The 26,650-nt window shown below is 37.1% G+C and overlaps 3 protein-coding genes across 3 annotated transcripts in view; 2 read left to right on the top strand and 1 right to left on the bottom strand.

The window, feature by feature from the left end:
* LOC113063237 (serine/threonine-protein kinase MRCK beta-like) overlaps positions 1-26,650 on the bottom strand; it is a 492,601-nt gene that overhangs the window by 436,925 nt on the left and 29,026 nt on the right. The window lies entirely within an intron of this gene.
* On the top strand, positions 597-9,821 carry LOC113063239 (histone H2A deubiquitinase MYSM1-like). Its single transcript, XM_026233487.1, has 20 exons — positions 597-708; positions 1,085-1,157; positions 1,291-1,361; positions 1,480-1,545; positions 1,963-2,035; positions 2,128-2,226; positions 2,442-2,880; positions 2,964-3,177; positions 3,683-3,813; positions 3,927-4,030; positions 4,146-4,223; positions 4,366-4,451; positions 4,560-4,614; positions 6,166-6,216; positions 6,321-6,395; positions 6,479-6,667; positions 6,755-6,887; positions 7,046-7,151; positions 7,760-7,817; positions 8,721-9,821. Exons 1-20 carry the CDS (start codon positions 650-652, stop codon positions 9,036-9,038), a joined length of 2,478 nt encoding a protein of 825 aa, XP_026089272.1. The 5' UTR covers positions 597-649; the 3' UTR covers positions 9,039-9,821.
* On the top strand, positions 10,673-26,426 carry LOC113063245 (metalloendopeptidase OMA1, mitochondrial-like). The gene is made up of 8 exons (XM_026233497.1): positions 10,673-11,423; positions 11,615-11,843; positions 12,072-12,245; positions 13,216-13,323; positions 14,958-15,086; positions 17,176-17,250; positions 18,894-19,043; positions 25,535-26,426. Exons 1-8 carry the CDS (start codon positions 11,059-11,061, stop codon positions 25,784-25,786), a joined length of 1,482 nt encoding a protein of 493 aa, XP_026089282.1. The 5' UTR covers positions 10,673-11,058; the 3' UTR covers positions 25,787-26,426.

The following is a 26,650-nucleotide window of genomic DNA, read 5'->3' as shown; positions in this document are numbered from 1 at the left end:
TCCTCAAACGGAAGGACGCTTTCTTATAAAGCTGCATATCTGAGAGATGAAGTCCTTCACTTCCCTTAATCACCCACAATCTTTTCCGATTCATGAAATATAAATTAGATGAAAATGAATCAATGCAGTTCCATTTCATTATGTTATGCAAGACAAAGAAACTAAGAAAAAAAATTAAGTTGAAGCCAAGACGTTTTGTTTTGTTATAAATCAAGCTCATACTGTAATGTGAAACTATGTTGCATAAATGTTAACCACTGGGAGACCACTGATGGTTGTCATTGCCTGTGGTGCATAAGTATAAAGTCTGTAAATATTAATAAATCAAACATAAAGTATTCTTCAAACTATAATTCTATTAGTATTTTAATGTAATGACCGCAGGGGCAGAAACATGTGCACTTACTAGACTGTCACATTTTAGCGTTTAATGGTGAGAAGGACTCTAGCCTTGATACCTCAAAAGGACACATCCTCACTTAGGAAACGTCCTTATATAAATTGGTTCTTATTTTCAAGTAAAAATGCACCTGCTGAATTTAGCGCAACGCGCAGCAGTAGCGTCCTCCTGCCAGTGAGCGGCGCTGTGACGAGTACACTCCTCTCGCTCTCTCTGACGCTCGCTCACAGTCTCACATCCGCCGCAAACATGGCAGACGAGCTGGATGTTGTTGATATCGAGGGAGATGAATGTGATGAAAGAGTCGGGTACGAGATCATTCCCTCATCTCCGCTGTTTGGAAAATATTGTGTACTTGTATTTTGATAAATCTGAATTCACCGATGATCAGAAATGAGACCGGAGCGATGTTAAAACGAGTGACTGGATTAATATGAACTTCTCTAGTTAAACGAACACAGCTACACTATTTTATGCAATATTGCATTAGAATAGAATGCTCTATTTTAACATCGGCTAGGAAACGAGTTTAATGCAACTGGAGCTTCAGTTACCTGCTATATAGTACACAATATCCGCTCATTAAATTCGGCATCAAATCATTATAACATGATCTGTTCAGCACTAACAGTAATTAGTTACTAGTGACTAACATCTTTTATTATTTGCATGCTCTCTTAACAGCGACCTGAGCAGTGCTGAGATTCTCCAGGATCAGTACTTACAGTCTGCTTGGAAGACAAACAGCAGTATAATGGTAACAGTAAGATGGATCTTAAAGGGCCAGCTCACCCCAAAATGAAAACTGTTGTCACTTTTTTTTAACACTACGTGTACAGAGACTCTGAAAGTGGATGTGATGTGTTGTTGTTGTTGTTGTGTGTGTTCAGCCGTGGACGCAGGACAGCTCTATCAGCGATGAGAACAGACAGGCCATCGAGAGCATGCTGCTGGAGGAACAGTATCCTTCACACTCCTCACAACACACTCATTCAGTTCTTGTTTGTTTATGTTTGGTTTTCACATCCAATAATGGAAAGAATGTGGGAAAACGTGGTTGATTTTCTTAATAAAGCAAGGTATTATTTTGCCAGTAAGAAAGCACCAAAGGTGGCATGGACCAATGAGAAGACTAAAGTCAAAAAGTGAGCTCCCTTCTTTTATCCATTTACGTTCATGAATATGTAAACACCCACACAACCGTTCAAGAGTTTGAGGCATGTAAGAATTTGTAAAAACGTATAATCCAGCAAGAATGCAAAAATTACAGTAAAGACTTTTACATTGTCACAGAAGTTTTTGATTTGTAATAGATGCTGGAAATTCAGCTTTGCTGTCACATTAATAAATTACAGTGTAATATAAATTAAAATAGAAAACCAACATTTTTAATTCTAATATTTAAAAACGTGTATGTTTGTGTGTTCCTGATCAAATAGATTGGTGAGTGTAAAAAACTTATAAAAAAAAAAAAAGTCATTAAAAAAAAATCTTACCAACTCCAAACTTTTGAATGTGTGTGTGTTCATCAGTACAGTTACTGACTCAGAATGTCTTTAAAGGACTTTGGTGAAGAGTTCTGGAGCTCAGACTCGTTGGGTTGAAGAGGAGAAGGATCTCTTTGAGGAAGGGCTGGTATGTTTTCTGAACATAGAGGAAATAGTACTCTCTCTCTCTCTCTCTCTCATATAAGGAATATATATATATATTTTTTTAATGGTTTCTAGGCTCAGTTTGGCCACAGGTGGACAAAGATTGCCAAACTAATCGGCACTAGGTCAGTTCTACAGGTGAAGAGCTATGCTAGGCAGTACTTTAAAAATAAGGTATGACTTCATCCCATTTCCACATTACCATATGAAAATCCATACGCTTCCAGTTCAGATGTTTACAGCTTTTAAATGAACTCATTAACAGGAATAATGATAAATATAGACATCCGAGGGGATATTTTTAACATCTAACTTGAAACTGTAAATGCCACGTTCTTGGATTATGTTCATTTAGTACCATATTAATTTGATTTGTGTTTGAACTTTAGTCTAAAACGGACACAGCTGCTGAAGTGCCCTCCTCTAATGTGACCTCAGACGCCACGTCTGTGTCCTCGATCCAGCCTCACATCTCAGCCCTGAACAATGCTGTGCGCATCGAGCAGCTTTCAGATGATGAAGATGTGGACATCACTGATGACTTCAGTGACGAGGGGCTTCAGTCTGAAAACCAGCCAGAGCCCCCAGGCTCCCCAGAGCGCAACCACAGAGAAGAACCCAGTCCACTGCCACATCCATCAGACCTACTTTTAACCCCCCTGCCTGAATCAGGAAGCACAGCTGAAGATGGACCTATCGATCCAGACACTGGCATCACTCATACTGGCATTGATCCTGAACAAAAGGAGCAAAGTGGGACATGTTTCTCTAAATCAGACAGTCCAGGCAAACACAGCCTGTCTGAGGAGGAGAGCACTGAAAGCACAGGTACCTCGACATCACTAACATTCATTTACTCTCTGTTACCCATTAGCTTTAGCTGTTTTAGCTAATGTATTCTTATACTCCAGATAAGACTGAATCAGATGAATGTCCTGAAGAGGAGGAGGAAGACCAGGAAGAGGAGGAGGAGGAGGAGCTCAGATTTCCTGAACAGGAGCTTGTTTTGGACTTAAACACCATCACAGATGAGGAGAAGCATGCCATCCCAGAATTCTTTGAAGGACGTTTATCAAAAACTCCTGAGAGATATCTAAAAATCCGCAATTACATCCTGGACCAGTGGTGAGACGTCATTCTGTGCACTTCTGAGGAACATTTTCAAGTTCTTACATCGACTCTCCTTCTAACTATTTGAGTGTTTTTTTTTTCATTTTTATTATTATTATTTTTGTACGAAACAGTAAAAATTACACAATGTTTTGTATATGGTTTCTTGTTTTTATACTCTGTTTTTATTATAAAAACATTTTAATTGTATGCCCGTTATTTTATTTAATCAAAAATATAGAAAACAAACATAATATTGTGAAATATCATTACAATTTAAACTAGCTGTTTTCTGTCAGTATTGAGAAAAGTTGTGCAGCTTAAAATATTTATGGAAACCATTATACTTTTTCAGTATTCTTTGATGCTTTGATCTAGAATCCTTTGATTTTTTTAAACTTCAAACAACCTTCTTTCAAAAGAATCTTACTGACTCTAAAGTCTGAACCTTTGAGTGGTATTGTAGGCATATTAAAAACTTGACCTTTTTTGAAAACTGACTTCTCTGATGTCTGTTCAGGGGGAGAAGTAGACCCAAATACCTGAACAAGACGTCGGTGCGTCCAGGCTTGAAGAATTGTGGGGATGTCAACTGCATCGGTCGGATACACACCTACCTGGAGCTCATTGGAGCCATTAACTTCAACTGCGGTAATGCTTGTTGCTCAGTCAGTTTTCTCTTATTTTTCTCCTGTTTTCTTGAGTGCATTTCCTTCACTAAACTCTTTCTTTCTTTCTTTCTTTCTCCCTCCATTCCTCTGCAGATCAGGCGATCTATAACCGTCCGCGGCTGGTTGATCGCTCTCGGCTAAAGGAGAACAAAGACAGCCTGGACACATATCATCTTGCCCAGAGGCTGCAGTCTGTGGTGAGAAAGAGTTCCAGTTCTCATCATCATTATCTGTGGATGATTATCTACTACCAGAACGGTTTAAATTTCTCTACTGATTTAATTATTGTTCTAATGTAATGTGTGTCTGCAGCGCACAAGGAAGCGGCGCATTCGGGACATGTGGGGGAACTGGTGTGATGCTAAAGATCTAGAGGGTCAGACATATGAGGTATGAGAAACAATTCTGAAATAGAACCTACAGGAAAGAACTGTAGATTGCAATTATGGCCTGATACGATCAGAATCTGTTTTTAAGATTCAACAATGATTTCAGTAAATGATACTTGTTTACAAAATGAAATGTCATCCAGCATCTGAGCGCAGAGGAACTGGCCATCAGGAGAGAGGAGATGAAGAAGAAAGGACCAAGACCATCTAAACTAGCCAAGCAGAGAGGGTAAACACACTCACTTACAAAACTGAAGCTTTTAACCTCTAGAACTGAACATCATTAATAGCTAATAGTTTGTTTTTAAAGATCTTTCCTTGTCTTTGTCCTCTGCAGCTCTTTTGATCCATTCCAGCTCATTCCATGCAAAGCTTTTGGAGAGGAAACAAAGGTAATAATGATAATTATTTATTAATAATGTATGATCAGTCTTTAAAGGGGGGGTGAAATGCTCGTTTTCACTCAATCTCCTGTTAATCTTGAGTACCTATAGAGTAGTACTGCATCCTTCATAACTCCAAAAAGTCTTTAGTTTTATTATATTCATAAGAGAAAGATAGTCAGTACCGATTTATCCCGGAAAAACACGAGCCGCTGGAGGCGTGATGTGTGGGCGGAGCTAAAGAATCACAAGCGCCAGTAGGCTTGAAAGCGTTTGGAAGCTGTGACATTACCGTGAGGAAAAAACCATCATACAAAACAAACCATGACTAACAGTCAGATTCAGCCGTTTATTTATGATCCAGAATCAGATCCAGAGGCTGAAACTGAACGAGAGCAGCAGCAGCAACTACTCGCTCCGAGCGGGGCTCGAACCCGGGTCTCCGATGGGAGGGGACGCACTAACAAGGAGGCAGAGATATTTTAAGCAGTTTTACTCACCGCCTGTGGTTCCAACACACGATCGTGACCCTTTTTCGTTAGGATTGCATCATCCTTAAGAAATAAACGATGTGCAAATCCGTCGTCAAACTAGGCCTTGTTTGTAAAACAAGCATCTTCGAAATGCAGGGAACAAACAAAAACACTTGCACAACTCCGTTGATGCTCTGTAAAAATAAACTCCATCCACTGGTCCCTTAATGCTGTTTTTTTTGTAACAGTTTTTTGGTAATCTTTGCAGGGTTGTCTTGCCCTGGCAACCAAAAACACACTCCTTTTGTGACTTTTTGCAATGCTCTCGCTCTGATCAGTGAAGTCTGTTGTGCTCTCAGTGTTCTGCTATACGGGAGCGCGTGCTCTTCCGGCAAACGCGCCCTTAGCACCCATGTAAGGAAATTCCGCTCCATCTAACGTCACACAGAGCCATACTCGAAAAAAACTTTCCGAAACTTGTGAAAAACCGGAAGAGGTTTTTTTGGAACAAAAATACTCCTTCAAACGTACAACTTAATTTTTGAAACTTTGTCCATGTTTAGCATGGGAATCCAACTCTTTAACAGTGTAAAACACTCAGTATGCATGAAATAGCATTTCACCCCCCCTTTAAAACACTAGCCATCATACACTTGACAACTTGTCAATGGTTAGAGATTAAAACTGGCTTCAGGCAACTTGCATTGACTTGTCCAAATTGTAAATCAGGCAGAAATCAAAGCAAAAGTCATATAAGGTGTTCCATCCGTCACCTAAATTCCATAATTAGGAATTTAGGAAACATTTAAACAAAATAAATTATAAATAAAAACTACAACTTATTTATTTTCAGATAGTTGCCAGTTTCTCATTTTCCGTTAGTTTAACTTGATGTACTAAAGAACTAAAACTGAAATAAAAATGTATAAAAACTACATAGATATATATTTTTAAAATCCTAAAACTTTAATTAACTTTAATAAATTATAATAGTATCTCGGTGGTAATAAAATAACACTGTCAATAATTTTGTTGTATAGAAATAAATCTGATCAAATGTATTTAGTCTGCTGTGCTCTTGTCTCAGGAACCGTTCAGAGTGATCGTTTGTGCTGAGGCTCTTATCATCATGGACATAGTGAGTATCATGTAGAGCTGGTTTCCAGACTGAGTTAAGCTTGCTGTTCTTAATTTATTTTTTCCATATTATGATGTTGTACTAATAGTCAAATCCTTTCCTAGCATGCTCATGTATCCATGGGAGAGGTAATTGGCCTTTTAGGAGGAACATATGAAGAGGACGAGAAGGTGTTAAAGGTCAGTTAAGTCTGGTTAGTTGAAGAATGCTGTGAGAATAACCGCAGGATGCTTAGTTTGTTATTTTGCTGATGTTTGTGCAGATCTGTGCAGCAGAACCATGCAACAGCCTGAGCACAGGTCTGCAGTGTGAGATGGACCCCGTCTCTCAGACTCAGGCCTCGGAGCTGCTCGGGGTCAAAGGTCACAGTGTGGTTGGTTGGTACCACTCTCATCCGGCCTTCGACCCCAACCCCTCTCTCAGAGACATTGACACTCAGGCCAAATACCAGGTAACGCATCACTGTATTATGTTGTTGTTGGACTAGGACGGTGTCTTTGCTTATGTGTCACGTCCTCTCTGTCTGTTTTTATGGCAGAGTTATTTCTCTCGAGGAGGTGCTCCGTTCATCGGGATGATTGTCAGCCCGTATAACTCGAGTAACCCATCTCCCCTGTCTCAGACCACCTGTCTGCTGGTACAGGAGGAGACCGGACCCTCTGGACCTCAGAGTAAGTCTTATACTTGGTTATCTGTGTTCTCTAAATGTTTAATGGTCTTTGTAGCAAGTGCTAGAGTCATGATTGTTAAAGAATAGGTGTAGATCATAAAATGAGCCCAACAACAGCTGCAGCTGAATTCATATCAGTTTGTGTTGTTTGTGTTTTAGGGTTTCCATACCGGTTTAACATCCAGTACTCATCTGAGCATCCTGATTGGTCCGAAGTGATGAGAAGAGCAGAATGGGTGGTGTTCAAGTACAGGCTGTCTCATGGGTGAGCTGCGTGCTTTATGTGTGGGCAACCTCGTCTTCGGCTGGGAGAGGGAAGCTAGGACTCATAGAAAATAGGAATATCAAGATACATAATGCTGCACATATTTCACATTTTCTTAAGGTAGCCTCAAATAATAATGTAGTAATATAAAATGAATTATATTTTACATTCAGAGTATTTGAATGTAGTGTATTTCTAACATTGTGTATTAGTATTTGTAGTAATAGTGGTTGAACATTATTTCAAACATCAATAAAGTGACAAGTGACAGTAAAGGTATTTATAATGTAGCAAAAATTGCTATTTCAAGGAAATGCCGTCCTTTTCGGCTTTTTATTAATCAAATAATCCTGGGAAAAAGAAAGTAGGACATTTGCCACAAACATATTACACAGCACAAATGTTTCCAACACTGATAATAGTAAGAAATCATCAGCAAATCAGCATTTTAGAAAGATTTCTGAAGGAACATGTGACAATGAATGCTGAAAATTCAGCTTGGCCATCACAGGAATAAACTGCAACAATATATATTTAGATAGAAAATTTTTAAATATATATTTATAGCTTGCTTACCTCTCATGTGATTATATTTTATTCTTCTTCAGGAGTGTACCAATGGACAGGCTCTTCCGCAGAGATTCTTCTCTGACTTGCCTGGAAAAGGTAATAAATCTCATCTAGACTTCACATCGCACCCACAGCAGATGTATTTTGAGATTTTATGCTGTCTGCTGAGCCATTTCTAATCCAGTTCACAGTGATACAGTTTATTTGAATTATTTAGATTCTCTCAAATATCCAAGATTATCATCATTGCATCATTGTCAAACTGAATAGTTAATTTAAAACATGATTGGTCAAAAGTCTGGGATCATTAAGATTTTTTAATGTTTTTGAAAGAAAACATGCTTACCTAAAACATTTTGAAAGAAAACCTTGCTTACCAAGGCTGCATTTATTTCATCAAAAATACAATGTAAACAGTAATATTGGGAAATATTATTTCAATTTAGAATAACAAAAAAAAAAAGTAATTTATTCTTGTGATGGCAAAGCTGAATTTTCAGCATCATTACTCCAGTCTTCAGTGTCACAGGATCCTTAGAGATCATTCTAATATACTGATTTACTGCTCAATCTAGAAAACAATTGTGCTTCTTCATATGATTTGTAGAAACCATAATATATTACCATTCAAAAGTACTATTAAAAACATAAGGTTTCTTTTATAAATACTTTTATTCGACAAGGACAAATGAAATTACCCAAAAGGTTACTATAAATACCTTTATAATGTTACAAAATATATATTTTTTCAAACAAATGCTGTTATTTTAAACTTTCTCTACATCAAAGAATTCTGAAAAGAATTTTCACAAAAAATATGAAGCAATTTATTAATGATTAAGCACCAATAATAATTGATTTCACAGTGAATAAATCAATATTTATATGCATTTATTGGTACGTGTTAGTTGAATGAGTTGTGCTCAATAATTAAAATTATTTAAAAAAAATGTTTTTAAATATAATTCAAAATGATTTATTTTGTCTGTCTGTCCGTAGATGCTTACATCAATTCAGAAGATTTTGGAGCAGGTCTCAGACACTGACATAGAGACTTTCCTGGTACAGATCGAAACCTTGTTTAACACACACTTTCTCCCCAAGACTGGCTCTTCCTCCTCTCGTGTTCAGGAAACAGTTACGCAGCCTCCGTTACTGTCATTCATCTCCTCAGAGCCAATCAACAGCAGCCAGGCCACCAATGAGTCTGACAGCCCAGATGAACTGTACACTACAAGACCCGTCAGCCACGTTAAAAGCTGTAATGAAGACGAGGATGTACCTGTTACACAGGCTATTAGTACAGAAACTGTGTAAATAATAGCAATAAATCTATTACCTCAATGGAAAAACTTGACACATAGAAATCTGCTACTCCAGAAAACAAATGTATCATCGTAGCTGTAACATAACCTCCATGTAGATTTTTATATTTATAAAAAAACATTCCTCGTTTTTTGTAGTGTGATGATGTTTTGTAATTCAGTTTGATCACAGTGTTCAAGAAATGTCCTCATGGTTCTGTTTGTATCACCGTTTCAGAGTCACGCTATGTGCTGTGTTTATATATTCCAAGATGTAGGCTAGAATATGTGATTGCAAAGTATGGTAACGTTAAATATCCACACCGGTGCGGTGACTGAGTGCCTGCCACACATACTCCTCAAAACATTAGATCCATCCATACTGAAGCTGAGCCGGCGCACAACACACAAAAGGAAGAGCGTTCCACAAACAGCTGCAATCGCAGGTTTCCAAACAGAGGTGGCGACAAAGAGGCAAAACTTATGGACTGCAGCTTGAAGTTGAACCATGGTGCAAGTGCATGCCGAATCATGGGTGGAGAACTGGATTACCCCTAGTTTATAAATAAAAGTATTATGAACAGGGGTAGAGCACAGTTTAAACAGCTTCTGTGGTTATAATGGAAGTTTTTGAGAGTGCATGAACTCTGGTTAGACTGAAGTCAATGATAATCTTTGAAAAATGTTCTTTGATCTCTTTCTATACAATGAACGTATTGTAACAAGTAACTTACGTTTTTATTAAATTCACTGTAAATACAAAGTCAGTCATATTAAAATATTTTATGGCATGACATCCATATCTGGTACTTCAGTAAAATATGGGTTTTTATTCGTAGATTACAGTATTGGTCTACTCTGCCCATTATGATCAACTAACAATCTATAAAGGTGCAAAACGCATTTACTTACATATTTGAGAATATTTCATGAAATAGTTAACTTGTTTGGGAATATTTCGAATAAAGAGGGAAAAAATATATGTATAGCCTATATAGGTTACAGTGACTGCTGTGTGTCACATGACAAGCGTGACCCCCCCCCCCCCAAAAGAAAAAAATGAGTGCATGATGCCCCTGACATTACAGTACAAACTTATTTGCGAAATTAAACATGATGAACAGTTCATTTGAGTTGAAATCGTTATACCTTACTTCTATATATGGCAGTGATATAAGAAATGGTAAAAGTTGACAGAATAAATAATACTGGATGAAGGGTAAGATTAATTTTAAAAGTGTGCCCCCTGAAAGCACAAGTGGCCCCTGCTTGGACCCTAATTACTGTAGTCTAGAACCGCCACTGATTATGAGAAAGATTCACACAATTTGAGTAAAAACGAAATGTTAAAGAATTTTCACATAAAGCTGTACCATAATTCACTTTAGCATTTCATAATATCATTTGCATATAAACACCGACGCAGTTGGGTTTTACACTAGAATTCAAGATTTGAATACCATATATACCATAAGTCTTACTAAATTGCAGAGTGAAAAATATCGTTAGTAATTGTGTATTGTCTACTAAAAGCGGGTAAAAATGACCAGAAAACCATGGAAGGTAAGTAAAATAAATCAATAAAAGGTATCGTGTGGTGTTAAAATATGAATGATTGTGTCTGACGGACGGAACCATTGTGAAGTGTTGCTGTTCGCAGGGGGAGAGATTTAACTGTCGCAGTGAATCTCGCGGAAGAGAGTTTGGAGGGCAACTTTACAATGAAGAACTTCTCAAAACAGACAGATAAACTTTTATAAATAATTAGCGTGTATAATTAAGAAGTCATAGCAATGCAAGTCTAACAACACTGAAAGTTTTCGCGATCTGGTTAAAGTCTAATAAGTGTAATGCCCTCGATCATCACACCTGCTACATGTAGACTTTCATTGACTTGTGACATTAAGTTAGTACGTGGATTTAAAAATGCATAATGTGACCATATAACCTTAAAACTGTGATTTAGTTTATCACTATATTTATTACGCAAACGAGGGAATGAAGTTGAATGTCTAGTGTGTTTTATTTTGACAATGGAGCAGATTTGTATTCGTCTGGTCAAACTTGATATGCTGTCCATCATAAGAGCCTCAAACCGCTTCCCTTCAGCGATCAGATGCTGTGTACAGAGACTGTGTCTCCGCCGTGCATCACTCTGTGCCTCTGATCTCACGAGGACAAACTCATCTGTCACTGCTGCTGCTTCTCTCTGTCTGAGATCAAGATCAAGACTTAACACCTGTATAACTGCGTTCAGACCTGCAGCTGAACGGGTGCCGCGGATCATTCAGCCCACGCGCGAGTTTCACACCTCAGGCAGACTGAGAGCTTTACCTGCGCCCTTGATATGGATGCTACTGAAGCCCCTACAGAAGCTCACGGCCATCATACTGGGCAGGTGAGGGTTTTTGTTCATTCAAAAAAAAAAAAAAATGCTTATATGGCTTATACTGTCCACATGTACTTTTTATTACTGTGGTTAGTAAATGGGGTGCGTGTAACACCGAAGTTCTTGGTTTTCTGTGATGGGGAGCTAAAGTTTAATGCAAAAAATTCTTATTTCACATGTATCTCTCTCTTTGTCTCTAGGAGCATCAGAAAATGGTGGTTAGCCCTGCCGCCCAATAAAAAGCAGCTGTTTCGTGAATGGACGTGGCGTCGACGTTGGCACCTGGTGGGAGCAGGGACAGGACTGCTGTTCTTCGTCTCCATCTGTTTACTCACTCACCTGGATGAATCTCCAGTTACAGGCAGGACCCGACTGCTGCTGTTCAGCAGGGAGAACTTCATGGAACTGGCTCGAGTCTCTGGGGAAGCGGTGCGAACTCAGTCTTGCTCATGTCCACACAACTTGTTTAGTCTATTTACGCTTATTTTCTTGGTTGCATCCAGTTGCAAGCCAAGCTCCAGTGCCTGAAAATGATTAGTCTGAATTTGGTTTTCCTGTGCTATGGGATATTATCAAAATAAAATGTAGCATTTATTTTCACAAATCATTTTATTTCATGGATTGTCGCTCCTCTTTCCCCCTCATTCTCTCTCTCAGTACATGGAGGAGTTCAAGGATTCTCTGATCGCTCCGTCAGATCCCAGGCATCAGGTGGTGGAGCAAGTGGTTCGGGTTCTGGCCGAGAGAAACCAGGACGTTGCTGAGATTTCCTCTGTCCCCTGGACAGTCCATGTGGTGGACGGCCCCACAATCAATGCATTTGTTTTGCCTGTGAGTCATATCTTGTAACAACCAAAGGCCTAATCTAATAATAATCCAAATCTATTCATTGGTTTTATTCACTTCTTTTGTTTCGCCAATTTTAGTTTGCATGCATTTAAGAAGACTTTCTTCTTCATTATCCAACATATACTATGTTAAGCATTATTTACATACAAAAAAAAAAAAAAAAAAATACAATATGAAGCACTGATACAGCATTTTTAGGGAAAGTAACACTATATTTACTCAGAATTTGAATTTCGTCATCATGCATAACATTAATTTCTGCAGCGATTGTTGGGAACAAACATCCCTCTGTTAATAAGAAATATGAAGTCAGGGCTAGTCTGAATGAGGTGAATAAAGCAGACCAGGATCTCACCAGTAAAGTTTAGATGGATGACGATTGTAATGGAGGTAAAGATGATTTCAGGGACATACAGCAATTATTACTGTCATCATTTACTCACCCTTAGGACTTTTTGGGTGGAACATAAAAGAAGGTAATTTGAAGACTCTTGGGAACGAACTGATTTGTTTCCAATGACTTTCTTTGTATAAACTAAAGATTTTTTGTAATCTCTACTTGATACTTTTCTCATTTAACACAATAATGGCTTAAAATGATCTTTTATGGGTATTTTTTCACGGCCAAATTTAATTTACAATTAATTTGAACAACATCACGTGGGCTAATTGGTTAAATTAAACATTTGAATTGACTAACAGTCCTAATTAAAATATAAAGATACTTTGTAATCTAACCCTCATTCTTGAATTTCCTGTTTGTGAAATTTCCCAGACAGTTTTGGACATTTTTCTTATGAGCTACGTGTCTGAGCATTTCATACAGAGAGAGAAGTGTTCTTAATTCACTGCAGATGATTAAAGAAAATATTGAGACTGATTACTAGGAAATTATTCTGATTTAACAGCTGGAATGATTGTGTGTGTGTGTGTGTGTGTGTGTGTGTGTCAGGATGGGAATGTCTTCATCTTCACAGGAATGCTGGAGGCTGTAGCAGACATCCATCAGCTGGTCTTCATACTGGGACATGAGATGGCTCACGCTCTGATTGGTCATGCAGTAAGTCCCGCCCACACTGTCAAACCTCTCCACAGAAACGCCCCAATGGACATTATTTTTGTCATTTCATAAAAATCTATTTTAGCCCAATCATGAATTATGCTGAAAGTAAAGTAACCAAGAAGTGTTAGTGTTAATTTCTCGAAGTTCGTGTTAGTGTTAATTTCTCGAAGTAATCTCTCCCTTGGGGGCATTTTGATTTAAATGTAAACGTATAATCTGATGTCTGCACCCACTGTCAGGTGGTTCTAGGGTCCTCACACTGCCTCTGGCCTTTATAGTTTGGATCAAACTAAATTTGTACTTCATTTGCAGTGTCTCTCAACGTTTTTCAGAGAGTAAAAGACCCTTCATTAGATTCAAGTGCTCGCTTTATCTCTCTTTTGCGTGTGTCATGTTTTACTTTCATCTCTTCTCTTGGTTTAAATGAAGAGAAGGAGGCGTCCTGTCTCAGAGGCACTCGGTGCGGTTAAGAGATCGGTTTAAAGGATGTTTTAGTTTCGGAGCTGTTGCATCATGCCATGCTTGTGGCTCTGGTTAGCGTGAAGGTGCTTACACTGATATTAGGACTAATATAATGCTGGGGAAAAATAAAATGATTTAGTACATTTTTCGGTGGCATTAAAAAGTCCCTTTAAAGCCAAGCAACATGCTGTTAGGCTTATGAGAGTTTCCTTTGTTATTTCAAAGCTGCACAAGCTAGTGGCAGACACTGGAACAGATTTCAAACAGGAAAAATGAAAAACAATATTATATTTGACACATTATTGATTCATTTATTTTACATATTCAGCCTATTAGACTGAAAGGTGAAGGATCATGTGACACTAAATCTGGAGTGATGCTGCTGAAAATTCAGCTTTGTCATCACAGAAAATTAGGATTTAAAAAGAAAATATATTTCTAAATTTATTTCAAAAGAAGATGTTTCACAAAATGTCCAAGCAGCTCTTTTCCACACTGAAGTACTGTGACACCTTGGCTGTCGAAAGACAATACTTCAAAGTCTCACTTATGATTTGTTTGCTGTTTTTTTTTTCTTTAGCTATTGAAGTCTTTTTAATGCGATAGCTTTGTGTGAGGACCAAACCAAATTAGTTGACAGCAGAAATAAAAAATAAAAAATGTTATCGTTTCTTCACATTATGTATTTATTTTTAATTTCTGCAGTTTTTTTTTTTTACTCTGTATTACTATGTTAAATTTTTCTATTAAATTTTTTTCCTCATTACACATATCACTAGAAATACATAATCTCAGAATTCAACACCTTTTATTATCGTTTGCGACTGTATTACCATGAAGCTGGCGTAATTACCCAACAAATCCGCTTTGCGGCATTTAGCCGGCCACTCATGGACACGTGTTTTGGCATATCTGTTGCCCTTCTTTCAATACAGTGTGTATCATAATTATGAGTCAGTGTGATTCATCATGTCTCTCTTTATTAAACGCGTGTTTGTTTTTCTGCATTGTTCCTAATTGGGCATGCTGTCAACGAATGGGCTGCTTAGCAAGAGTGAAAAACAAAAGGTTCTCAACACAGAATTACAAACAAATTACAGTAGCAAAGTAGATAAACGACAAAATCACCAAAAGCAGAAGCCCATAGTGAATTTCTCTCTCTTTCTCAGGCAGAGCAGGCCAGTTTGTCTCACGTGGTGGAGCTGTTGTCTCTGATCCTGTTAACGGCGATCTGGGCGATCTGTCCTCGGGACAGCTTTGCAGTGCTGGGACACTGGATACAGAGCAAACTAGTGCAGGTGACGGAGGACCTTACGATCTCTCTCTTTCTCTTTTTTTTCAACTGATTCATAATCTGCCTTCTTTCAACACGTTTCCACTGTTTCCGGCCCTTTATCTCGCTAGTCCCGAACCAATGTAAATATATGTTTACATAAAATATATAAAAAAAATATAACATTTAATGGGTTATGTATTTTATGAAAATACTTGCACATATTATAATTTAATAATATGACATTTGTATATTTTGTGTGTGAGTAGGTGAATAGATAGACAGACAGACAGACAGATATATTTATTTATTTAGAATATATGAGGACATTTTTTTAAAGAAATGTCAAAAGTGCAGGATTCATATGAAATATGAATTTTTTTTTTTACATTTTAAACATCTTTACTGACACTTCTGATCAATTTGATGCATCCTTGCTGAATAAAAGTATGAATTTATTATAACAAACAAGTTAAAGTATGAATTTATTTATTATAAGTTATTTCTCTCTCTCTGTATATATATATATATTAGTGGTGGGCAAAGATTATTTTTTTTAATCTAGATTAATCTCACTGTAGTCTTGAAATTAATCTAGATTAATCTCACTGTAGTCTTGAAATTAATCTAGATTAATCTGGCTTAAAATGGCTCATTTGAATTCTGCTAAAGGCATTCAGAATATGTGTGCTACCCAAATAAAATAATGACTAAAAGTAAGTTTTTTAGAACAGGTTTCTCAAGCTAGGTGGTGCATCACAAAGTGCTTGAGAAAGCTGTAAACTAATTCCCACATAATCCGTCTGCAGTGCGTATGCGTTTCATATTTTTTTTACACACCCATGTTAACGGATTCTAGCGTTCACGCGGTTGCGGTCCGTCAGTGCGTTCCAGGAGCGGTCTGCAGCAGTGCAGCGATGGTTCACGTACCGAGTAGCGGACTGCAAACGCGTCCTGTGTGAAAGCACAATGAGTATGAGTCCGTGCTGCTTCTGCACCACATATGTAACGCACACGGACTGCATACGTACCATAGACGGATTATGTGTGAAACAGGTGTGCGTCTTGGCGAGGTTGGCGAGATAAAAATAAATAAATAAATAAATAAAATAAAAACAGTCCCTGACACAACCCGGCAGCTTCAGCTGCATCCATGTTAGCACGTCACATTTGATGTGGTAATTTCACAGTAGGCATACACACAGGTTCGAAGACTTGTTCTCGCCCCCTACAGTGCAATTTGGCTAGATATACATCCGCGCTAAAATATCAAGGTGAAAGTCATCATAGCTCGCCTAGTATAGATCCAGCTCCCAACCCAACTTTGAGAATAGATTAATGCCGATTATTTTTTTTATCGCCCGATAAGAGTCTCACGTTAATGCTGATAACGGCCCAGCACTAATATATATATATATATATATATATATATATATATATATATATATATATATATATATATATATATATATATATATATATATTAGTTTCAGTATTCAGTATAAAACATTTAAGGGAGTGAGTTTAGGTTGGGTTTGTCCATTAATGATGCAAACACTCCTTATATTGATTCTGAAATCCCTAGAAGACGCTTTAAACGTTACCAATTAAACTCTAAAAGAACTAAAAGAAACCTTCTCAAGTACTCTCTCGCCAGCATTGTAAAACAATAACAGTATCTCAGAGGAGATCTTATTTGGGTTTCTGAGGACTTCAATTTGAGGTTGGTTAAAATTCAGCTACATTTATTTGTTCTCTAAATGGATATTGAATTAGCATTTTCTGAATCACTGTGCTGTGCGAAACAAAGGCCCACTTTCAATTTAATTGTACTTTGTTTTTTTATGGTGTTTTTCTTCTAGATACTGTGTACTCTCTTGCTCTCCTTTCAATGTGGATATTTCCATCCCTTTCTTTCCTTGTTTTTTATCATCTTTGCCCTGTTACTTTCAAAATAAATTACATTTTAATGGATGGGCTTTTTATCTCCTAGTCATTTTGTTCTCCATATATGGGTCACTTTATTCTGTCCGTCTTCTGTGTGCTCTGTCAGAAAAGCTCATTTAACTGCAGATTTTCTCTCTCATTTTCTCTGTCTCCTCTCTGTGTTGTAGTTCTTATTTGACCGGCCCTTCAGTCGTAAGCTGGAGGCAGAGGCAGACCAGGTCGGCCTGAAGCTGGCTGCAAAGGTACTGCAGATATTATTATTATTATTATTATTATTAATCCATGGGAACACGAATTGAATGTCCACCTAAAATGCACTATAAGACAAGTTTCACAGTGTAAGTAGCTCATATATTTAATAAATTACAATCCATGGATAAGCAGCTTAGTGCTGTGTCGCAGAAGAATAGCTGCGAGTAGACGTTCGGCATTGAGCATGTTTTACACCCCATAACTGAATTATCAATCATTTTCTGAAAACCGTCTGTGTCGGTCTTGATAAAAAATCCTCAAACTTGACACAAACAGCATTTTCTGATCAGGAAATCGGACTAAATGAAGATGATTTAAGCCGTTTATAGCTCAGTGTTATTTTAGTATTGTTTATATTCTATTCATTATTAGTTTTAACTAGTGTTTATTAATATTTTATTTCAGCATTGTTTAAATTACTGAATTTTTTTTAATAGTTTTAGTTTCAGTTAACAAAAACTGTTATAGCTAGGGTTTGGGATTTGGGTTTCGTTTCATGTAGATTATGTAAATTAATTAGCATTTGGATATAAATGTGATACAATACATTATTTTACAATACAATACTTAGATTTTTTTTTTCAGGGGTGCTAAACCTTTAATTTGTGTAATTAACGTTTAAATGGTCTAAAAACAGAGAATTCATAATTATTCTAAAATCTTTTAGAGCACATTGGATGCAACCCACTTTATCTCCCTTATCCATTTAAAATAAAAATATGATTTTTATTTTTATTTTTCTCGTTATGTAGGATAGGCTGTGTGTGTATATATATATATATATATATATATATATATATATATATATATATATATATATATATATATATATATATATATATATATATATATATATATAGGACAGCTTGTTGTCAAAATAGTTATGTTATTATTTAATTTGGTAAGTCAGTTAGTGCTGCTGTCAGATGATGTGTCAGACATCATGAGAAAACAATTGTGGAGATTACGAGAACACATGAAAGAATAATAATAATAATTCATGACCTCTATGGGGCTTCCATATATACTTGACTACAATTACAAACAAGTTCACTTTTAAAGGCATGGCATACTTAGGAATTACACACTTCACCTATATGTCACTCTAAATAAAAGTTGTATTAGTAATAATTAGTAACTTCTTATTACTAGGATAAATTAAAAGTGTGAAAGCGGTATCCTACATGACCTCTAGATGGCACTGTTTCTTTACAAACTTCATGAAGGAAGCCATTTCTCTGATTCATGGTGTAGTGCTCTTCCTGACAGCATGTCTCCTGATCTCATGCTTGGCATCATTATGGAGAAACCGTTGATTCCCTTCTACCTCTTCTAGTAGTAATAACGGGCCGCCTGCTGCTTGTAAACGGGCTCAGATCCGGCCTGCCACAGCCGGCTGGGTGAAGGACACTGGCACGTGCTGCGGTAACGGTGCGAGGCTTGCTAGACTAGTCATGAGTCATGCTGTTCATGATCCAGCCTGCTCTCAGCTCCGGCTGATGACGTGTCCAGAGCTTCGAGCGCTCGTGTGTGTGTGTGTGTCATCTCCTTGTTTGCTTCCTTTGATGGTGACACAGCTTTATCAACCGTCTGTGTATGTGTATTTACTGAGATTGCTGTGTGTTTCTGTCAGGCGTGTGCTGACGTGAGGGCAGGCCCAGTGTTTTGGCAGCAGATGGAGATCTATGATCAGTTGAGAGGTGAACCCACCATCCCCGAGTGGCTGTCCACACACCCTTCCCACCAAAACCGTGTCAGACAGTTGGACCGCCTCGTCCCTGAGGTAAAGCACGCAAAAGCAAATACATGCATCATTAGACACCATCAATGTTAGATGAGTGAAATCTTATCACACAAATGCAAACCGTAACATGTACAGTGGTGTATAGCATTAAATTGATGGCTGAGATGGTAACAACATTTTCAGATGGTTAAGGAACTGATCTAAAAGAAAGAACCATCAAAGCCGTGGCCTAGCATACTTGTTTTTAACCGTTCTAAGCTTTGGTGCCAATGCATCATTTCTCATTTGCATTCCCAGTAGCACTTTTTTCTGTCCTTCCTCGTAATTTTCAGTTTTCTTAAAAAAAAAAAAAAAAAAAAAAGAAAAAAAAAAAGGCAAACATATAGGACTAAAAGTATTGCTTAAAAATAAAATGAAATAATAATCATGAAATAACAACAACTACAACAACAACAAAATTACATGTAAATAAATACATTTCCAAATAGTTTATTTTAAATACTCAATATTAAAGATTATTTAATAAATATTTAAAATCTAGTAAAATTTAACATAAAACTTTTAATAAACTGATATTTTTTATAATAATTTATTTTAATAATAATATAAAATTTAATTTAAAATGGACTTACTAATGTACAGTTATTGTTAGTATTTATATCTTATATTTAAAAAAAATTATCAAATCATTTTTTTTTTATGTATATTTGACAATTCAAAACATTTTGAAAAAAAAAAAAAAATATATATATATATATATATATATATATATATATATATATATATATATATATATATATATATATATATATATATATATATATATTTATTTATTTATTTCTTAATTTCATTTTTTAATAGTGCTAATAATTTGACCTTCACTGGGGTCTAAAAGTCTGAGACCACTAGTGAAAAAGCTTCTGTTTTGCATTTCTACTCTAATGACAAAAAGAAAAGAAATAAGAATGAAGATTAATTTCCGAATGTCAGTGTTTTGGTATGTCTTTAATGATTGTAGCACTCAACCTTAATGAACTCTTCTCATTTGTGTTAAACCTGATAATCACCTTCAGCATGAGCACTGTTTAGCTCTTCATGGGAGAGCTGTTTCCTGTATTTAAATTGAGGTATATGTTCTGGGTAGACTGTTCTCTTGATTTAAAAAGTATCCATCAGAAACACACTGTAGGCTTCGCAGACACGTCTAAAATCCAGACCGCAACAAAGCTAACAAGACGTCTGGAGACCCCTCTGCTCTGGAGCAAACTCAACCCTCTACACACATGCCTCAGAACACGTTCATAGTGGAAATGAACAGATAAATGCTCTTCTGCTGGAGGGGAGAAGAAAACTCAAGAGCCATGACAAGGCCTGGAGGATCCATGAATCGCAGAGATGTCAGAAAACTCAACATGCAAATGGTGGAAACCTTTAGATCAGTACTCGCAACCACAGAATAAAGCCTTCATTAGGGGCCGAGGCTAAATAATTCACCATGTGAGCCATTTATGCAGCACATCACGATATATAGTGCACTGCATGAAATGCATGACAGGGATTTGTGGAGTATGAATCAAACTCGCATTAAAATCCCCCCTTGATTTCCTCTCATAAAATAGCAGCAAGACCCCTGAACAAGAAAGTGTTTATAGTCCAGGTGTCACCTGCACTAGTTTGCTATCCACTTGCCCGGCATAAATTATTCACAATTTGGATATAAATATGACCCATCCCTCCTGGAAATGAGATTTCATAATTATTTGTATGCATTAAATCTCAGTGGAGCACTCAAGGTAATCATTTTACAAGTTAAGGAAATAATGAGTTGATTTTCTGCTAAGAGCCTCTCTGTTGGTGTGAAAGCACAATGTGATCCCGCTGTTGTTACTGCTCTGCTGCCGGCCCAAGACTTGTTCATTTGCTTAACATATACAGATCAGCACTTGTGTCTGGTGACATGGATGCATTGTGGAAAATGCACATTCTCATATGAGAAAGAAAAATGAACACAAAATATTTATGGAAATATTTTGGCAAAGTAAATACATTACCATTTGGAGTTGGTAAGACTTATAAAAATAAAAAAATAAAAAAAAAAAATATATATATATATATATATATATATATATATATATATTCACAATATAACAATATTTTACATAAGTTTTTACCGTATTTTTGATCTAATAAATGCAGCTTTGGTGAGCAAGGCTGCATACATATATATATATATATATTCCTGTGATCAAAGCTGAATTTTTAGCATCTTGACTCCAGTCCTCGGTGTCACATGATCCTTCAGAAATCAATCTTATATGCTGATCTGATGCTCAAGTAACATTTATTGTTATTATCAATGCTGAAAATAGTGTTGCTGCTTATTATTTTGGAAAACTTATAATTTTTTAATAGTTTGCTTTGTAGAATATACATTTTATCAATTTATTCTATTCTTGCTGAAGAAAAGTAATAATTTGTATTTTCTTTAAAAATAAAAATAAGGTCTTTCAGATCTTATTTTCTTTCAGTCATTTGAACAGAAGTATATTGTTATTGCTAAAAATAATAATAATATTGATAATAATAATAATAATAATAATAATAATAATAATGATAAAAAGTGTTTTGTAAATAATGTTTTTATTGTTACGGTATAATATTAAGTTCTTCGTAGTAATGCTTATGTTCTGAATAAAAAAATAAAAAAAAGTGATGTTGGTACATGTTCCTGTGCTGGATGTGTGTAAGTGTAATGTTTATGGAAGTATCTTGTGATGTTAGGAAGCAGATGGGAAATTATAAATCATTTTTCACACTTTTAAGCTACAGCCGTCAGCAGAGAAAGGCAGATGGTGTAGTTACTGTATCTACCAGCAGGGGCCAACTCTTGACCGCTTGCTTTAAACAAAGAGCTCACGTTAACATACTGTTTAAAGAGTGAACTGTAGAGCACTATGGACAGCCATCTACAAGAAACATGCTCTCTCTCCGTCACACACCATAGCTCTACAAAATGGCTGTTTAATATACGATGCTAAGCTGCGGTGGAAGTATGCATGAATGTATTTAAGTGGCATGCAGGGGCCTTACTTAACCTTGAGCTTGAACTCTTAACAGTCCTGCTGCTTGTGTACTTGCTCACTTCAAACACAGAAAGAGCAGATGGCCAGGACTCCAATTGTCCATCAACTATAATGCATGTGAATTCTGTTGAGTGGAGGCTATTACTGCTCTGGAAAAGTTACCCTAAAGCACCCTCCATCTCTGTTCTCACCCTCTTTAACCTGATCCAATGGAGACTCGTCGTCTGTGTGCCTGCTATTGAGAATTACCATAGTGGAGTGTGTGTGGACTCCCCTCTATCTCCCGGTGTCTTATTCAGGAATACAAGTGGATTTGGTAGTGGTCACCTTTGTGTAAGAGTGTCTGTTTGAGAATGGCTTGTCTGACGAAGTTCAGATTTCCAGTGGCATGATGTGTTTTATGTGTGTCAGTTGGGTGAATACCTGCTTGTAGGGTTTCATATAACTTAGTAGTTCCAAGTAAACTATATATACAGACAGAACGGTTTTGTTTTTTATTTGTAAAATCAATACTTCTTAGTTTTGAAGAATGCTTTTTAAAAGTGTTCTGCGTCTCGTTGATGGTAAGCATGCAATTGCCGTGTCCCTCTTGGGTAATTGTCCTCAATAATCTTTGTTGCAGTCACTCTTTCACCAAGTTTAATTTGTTTTGTAGACTTTCCCTAATGGCCTGATTTTCAAACATTGCAGTGTTGCTTAAAATTGCCCGTCTTCCTGGTTTGAGTGAGTATTTAGCAGCTCAGTCTAATATGTTTTCCCCAGGGCAGAATAATAATTTGACTAGAAACTATTTGACATTAAGTGTCCTTTGTGTTTGTGCTGGTTGTTCGTGTTTTAAAGTGCATTATTGATCCAGTGTTATGAGGGATGTTTCTCCATCACCCCCTAATGGAGGTCATAGTTCAGAGGTCACAGACAAAACGCAGTAGGGGCCGTGTTTTTGTCACATCGGTCTTTGTAAATGAGTCTGGATTTTTTTAATGTAGAAGATATCCTGGTCGGTGTTCATCCATCAATCCTTCCATTCAACAACTACTCCAACAGATTGACTGAATGGATAAAGGATCACCCACATGTGTCAGAATTATGGTGAACCACCTTTTGCTTTAATTATAGCTTTTAGTCTGTTGGGGAGTATCATTTTAATTTACTTGTTACACAGTGGAGCCTAACTTACTGTAATAATTTTGACGTAGCCTACTTTTACGTTTTAAAGGTTCACTGTTAGTTTTTTTCATGCCACACATTTCATGACGGCTATTTTAGAGATGTGTCTAGCGATCCACAGACTCTTTTGAATGTCTTTCAGAACTTTTCAGTTTTCAGTTCATCTCAAAATAAAACATTGCTGCAAAAACACTCGTACTTTTATTTTGAAGGCAAACGCAGTAAAGACGAACTGATTGTGAGTTACTGTTGCTGTCATCACAGATCTATTTCAGAACCAGGCGCTATCAAAATAATCTGGCTTTTGGCTCGCGGGCCGCCTGTTGCTGACCACTGATCTAGACTTTGCAATATTTCCTCACTCTTCTTTGGAGAACTGCTCAAGTTCAGTTTAGTTTGATGGTGAGTGTTTATGGACTGTAGTCTACAAGTCATTCCACAGATGGGGTTTAAATCAGGGCTCTGATGAGGCCATGCAAGGACATTCACTTTTTTCTCCTTCAGCCACTGTGTGCTCAGTTTTTCTGTGTGCTTTGAGTCAGTCATGTTGGAAGGTAAATCTTCTTCCCATTGACTACTTTCTGGCAGTGGACAGCTGATTTTCCTCAAGAATTTGACAGTATTTTGCCCATCCGTTTTTCCTTCTATCCTGACAAGTGCTCCAGTCCCTGCTCCTGAGAAACACCCAGAACAGGACATTACCTCCTCTATGCTTTACTGGAGGAATGCTGATATTTTGGTTGATATATTTATCAATATAATTAAATTTTAGACTCATCTTCCTCCGAATTTTCAAGGTGTGTCTTACTGCATGTGGCTTTTCTTGAGGAGTGTCTTTTTTCTTTTAACCCTCCCAAACAAGCCACATTTGTGGGGAATTTGTGATATTGTTGTCTCACACGGGGTCCGTTGGTTAGAGAAACTGCTTGTGAAAGTAATAATGCAACTGTCTGCATAATGTGTGGAAAACTAGGCTTGCCGTGATAGACCGTGCTGACGGTGATACCTGTGTTAAGCCACAGCACCGGTTACGTCACTCGTCCACCGTGGCACCAAATCCCACCGTCGTTTTGATTTTTTTTATAGTAATAAAAATAATTTAATTCAGTACAGACACTACAATTAAAAACCGAATGCGGCTGCTCAATTCAGTGTGCCGGACAATAGTCGCATCACAGATCAGATTTAATTTTTTCCAGTGAGGAGAGACTGACTGACAAGAAGAGTGAGGTGAGGTGAGACGGATGATGGCAGATGATTTAGTTTTAAAAACTAAATGCAAATCACCTGTTTGGCAATATTTTGGATTTTGAAAAGCCTGTTGACTTTTTTTTTTTTTTTTTTAAACATTAATTTCTTGTTTAATTGGTTCCACATTGTTTGCTGATTTTTACTTAATTCAAATCTTTGTGTGATTTTATTTAAATGTCTTTTTTTTTTTTTTTTACACCAAGGTGTATGCCATGCCTCCACGCTTTCTTGTATGTTTTGCTAATAAATGTTCTGCGTTTCTTATTTATTCGGCTACATATTATACATGCATACTTAGCCTATTCCCAGTTTTCTATAAATATTTAAACTTTATGTAAGTTATTTGTTATTTTATATTAGGCATAACCTGCCCTATAACATAATTTGACAGTGAAAGTAAAATGCTCATGGTGCTTTTAAGCTATTTAAAAGCAAAGGAAAAGATGGAAAATTCAAACGAACTTTAAACAAACAATTGCTTCATGCCGAATTGCCGCTATTTGAAAGTGAAAGTAAAATGCGCATGCAGATTTAACAAGCTATTTAAAAGCAAAGGAAATCAAGAAAAGGGGAACACCTTTTTCACCAACAGTGACCCCGGTATTACGGTTGTTGTCACACATCGATTAACCGGTGGGAAAATTTCCTCACCGTCACAACCCTATCGACAACATACCATAACCGTTTTATTTTACCGGTTGGATTAGTCAGACAACACAGAGTGTAGAAAGCTGCTAGCATGCTGGCAAAGAAATGTAAACATTTTAGATTTATTTATTTATAATATTTTTTCCAATCCATTCAGGTTTCATATCACTATTTCTATGCATCCATCTTTTGAATAGCTTCAGTCCATCCATCCATCCATCCCTCTATCCAGATTTCATATCACTATTTCCATCCATCCATACATCTATCCATCAGTCCTTAAAAAGCAGTGTCACCTGGGTAGAGATGAAGAGTTGGAAGGTTTGTACGTCAGCTTAAATCCATCTTCATTAATTAGTGTCATTTTCTGTGTTGTTATAGGCTTTGGAGCTCCGTGCAAGCTGTGACTGTCCTGCCCTCCCCAAAGCTGACCCCCGTGTCGTTTTCCACCAGGCTGTTAAATTGCTTCTGGACAATGCCAAAAAACAAGAACAGATTGCACAAGAGGAAAAGAATGAGAAGGAGAGAGCTGGAGTCATGTTGCCATTCCCTCAATCCCCTCCTGTCCTGACTCAAGGGTCTCAGCCGCAGCGGGGGGGAGTGCTGGCCACATCCGCTCTGCTTAGTAAATGAGACTTGATGAAACATGACTGACAGGGATAAATTCAAGCTTTCCTTTTCACTTCTCTTTTTCCAGTGCAGTAGCTCTGAACAAGGCCTAAGAGGGTCGTGGATAGAACCAGGCACTTTTTTGATCCACTTGATTAGCTGTCTCTTTGATACCCATGTCAGTTAGTCTGTGAGATGATTTAAGTGGGAGTATGTAGATCATTTGTGTGTGATGCTCGAGTTTATGCTCCTCCAAGCATCCACGGCAGTGCAGTCATGTTAATAATGGAGCAATTATAAATGGGCTTTTGATTGGTTTTAATGATGTTATTAGCATAAGACCCCTGTGAAGCTGAATGCGTTATGGTGTACAGTACATTATTCATCAAACATCTGCCTCTTCTTTAATGTCCCCTATAGGTTCCAGGATGTAATGTAACTCTGCTGCATAGCAGCTAATGTCACTGTGTTTGATGCTGTGTGGAGCTTTGGACACACTGCATTATTAAGAGGATGTATCAATGGCCAGCTGACGCTAAATGAGCCCAGTGCTTGTGTTCTTGACAAGTGTTGAGTTTATTTTAAATGCACTCTGAATGAATAGTATGAATGTAAAGAATATGACTGTAATTATGCACAAGATAAATGAATCTACCAGTCTTGTTTCTCCAGCATTTTCTTTAAAGGCACGGTCACATTAGCTGGGACATTTAGCATACAGAAAATGTCTATTCTCCATTGTCAGTAGTGTAGTGATGCATGAAGCATCACTCGCACAGAAGTCCCTTAAACCAAGCAGCTATTAATTGGTCAATGTGGAAAATTTGCAACTTCTGAACATGAGGGAATCTTGTGTGTAGGAGTCTTTTAACCCTCATGTGAAACCTC

This window comes from Carassius auratus, chromosome 45, assembly GCF_003368295.1.
Source record: "Carassius auratus strain Wakin chromosome 45, ASM336829v1, whole genome shotgun sequence".
NCBI classification, from domain to species: Eukaryota; Metazoa; Chordata; class Actinopteri; order Cypriniformes; family Cyprinidae; genus Carassius; species Carassius auratus.
The sequence above is the reverse complement of the archived record's forward strand: the minus strand, read 5'-3'. Positions and strand labels throughout refer to the sequence as shown.

What these genes read in the sequence shown, in the direction of transcription:
- LOC113063239 (XM_026233487.1), top strand. Translation starts at nt 650, where the DNA reads ATGGCAGACGAGCTGGATGTTGTTGATATCGAGGGAGATGAATGTGAT. An exon ending in GGAGAGCACTGAAAGCACAG is followed by an intron (nt 2,881 to 2,963) that starts GTACCTCGACAT and finishes CTTATACTCCAG; the next exon opens with ATAAGACTGAATCAGATGAA. An exon ending in CTCTGACTTGCCTGGAAAAG is followed by an intron (nt 7,818 to 8,720) that starts GTAATAAATCTC and finishes GTCTGTCCGTAG; the next exon opens with ATGCTTACATCAATTCAGAA.
- LOC113063245 (XM_026233497.1), top strand. Translation starts at nt 11,059, where the DNA reads ATGGAGCAGATTTGTATTCGTCTGGTCAAACTTGATATGCTGTCCATC. An exon ending in TCAATGCATTTGTTTTGCCT is followed by an intron (nt 12,246 to 13,215) that starts GTGAGTCATATC and finishes TGTGTGTGTCAG; the next exon opens with GATGGGAATGTCTTCATCTT. An exon ending in TGGACCGCCTCGTCCCTGAG is followed by an intron (nt 19,044 to 25,534) that starts GTAAAGCACGCA and finishes GTGTTGTTATAG; the next exon opens with GCTTTGGAGCTCCGTGCAAG.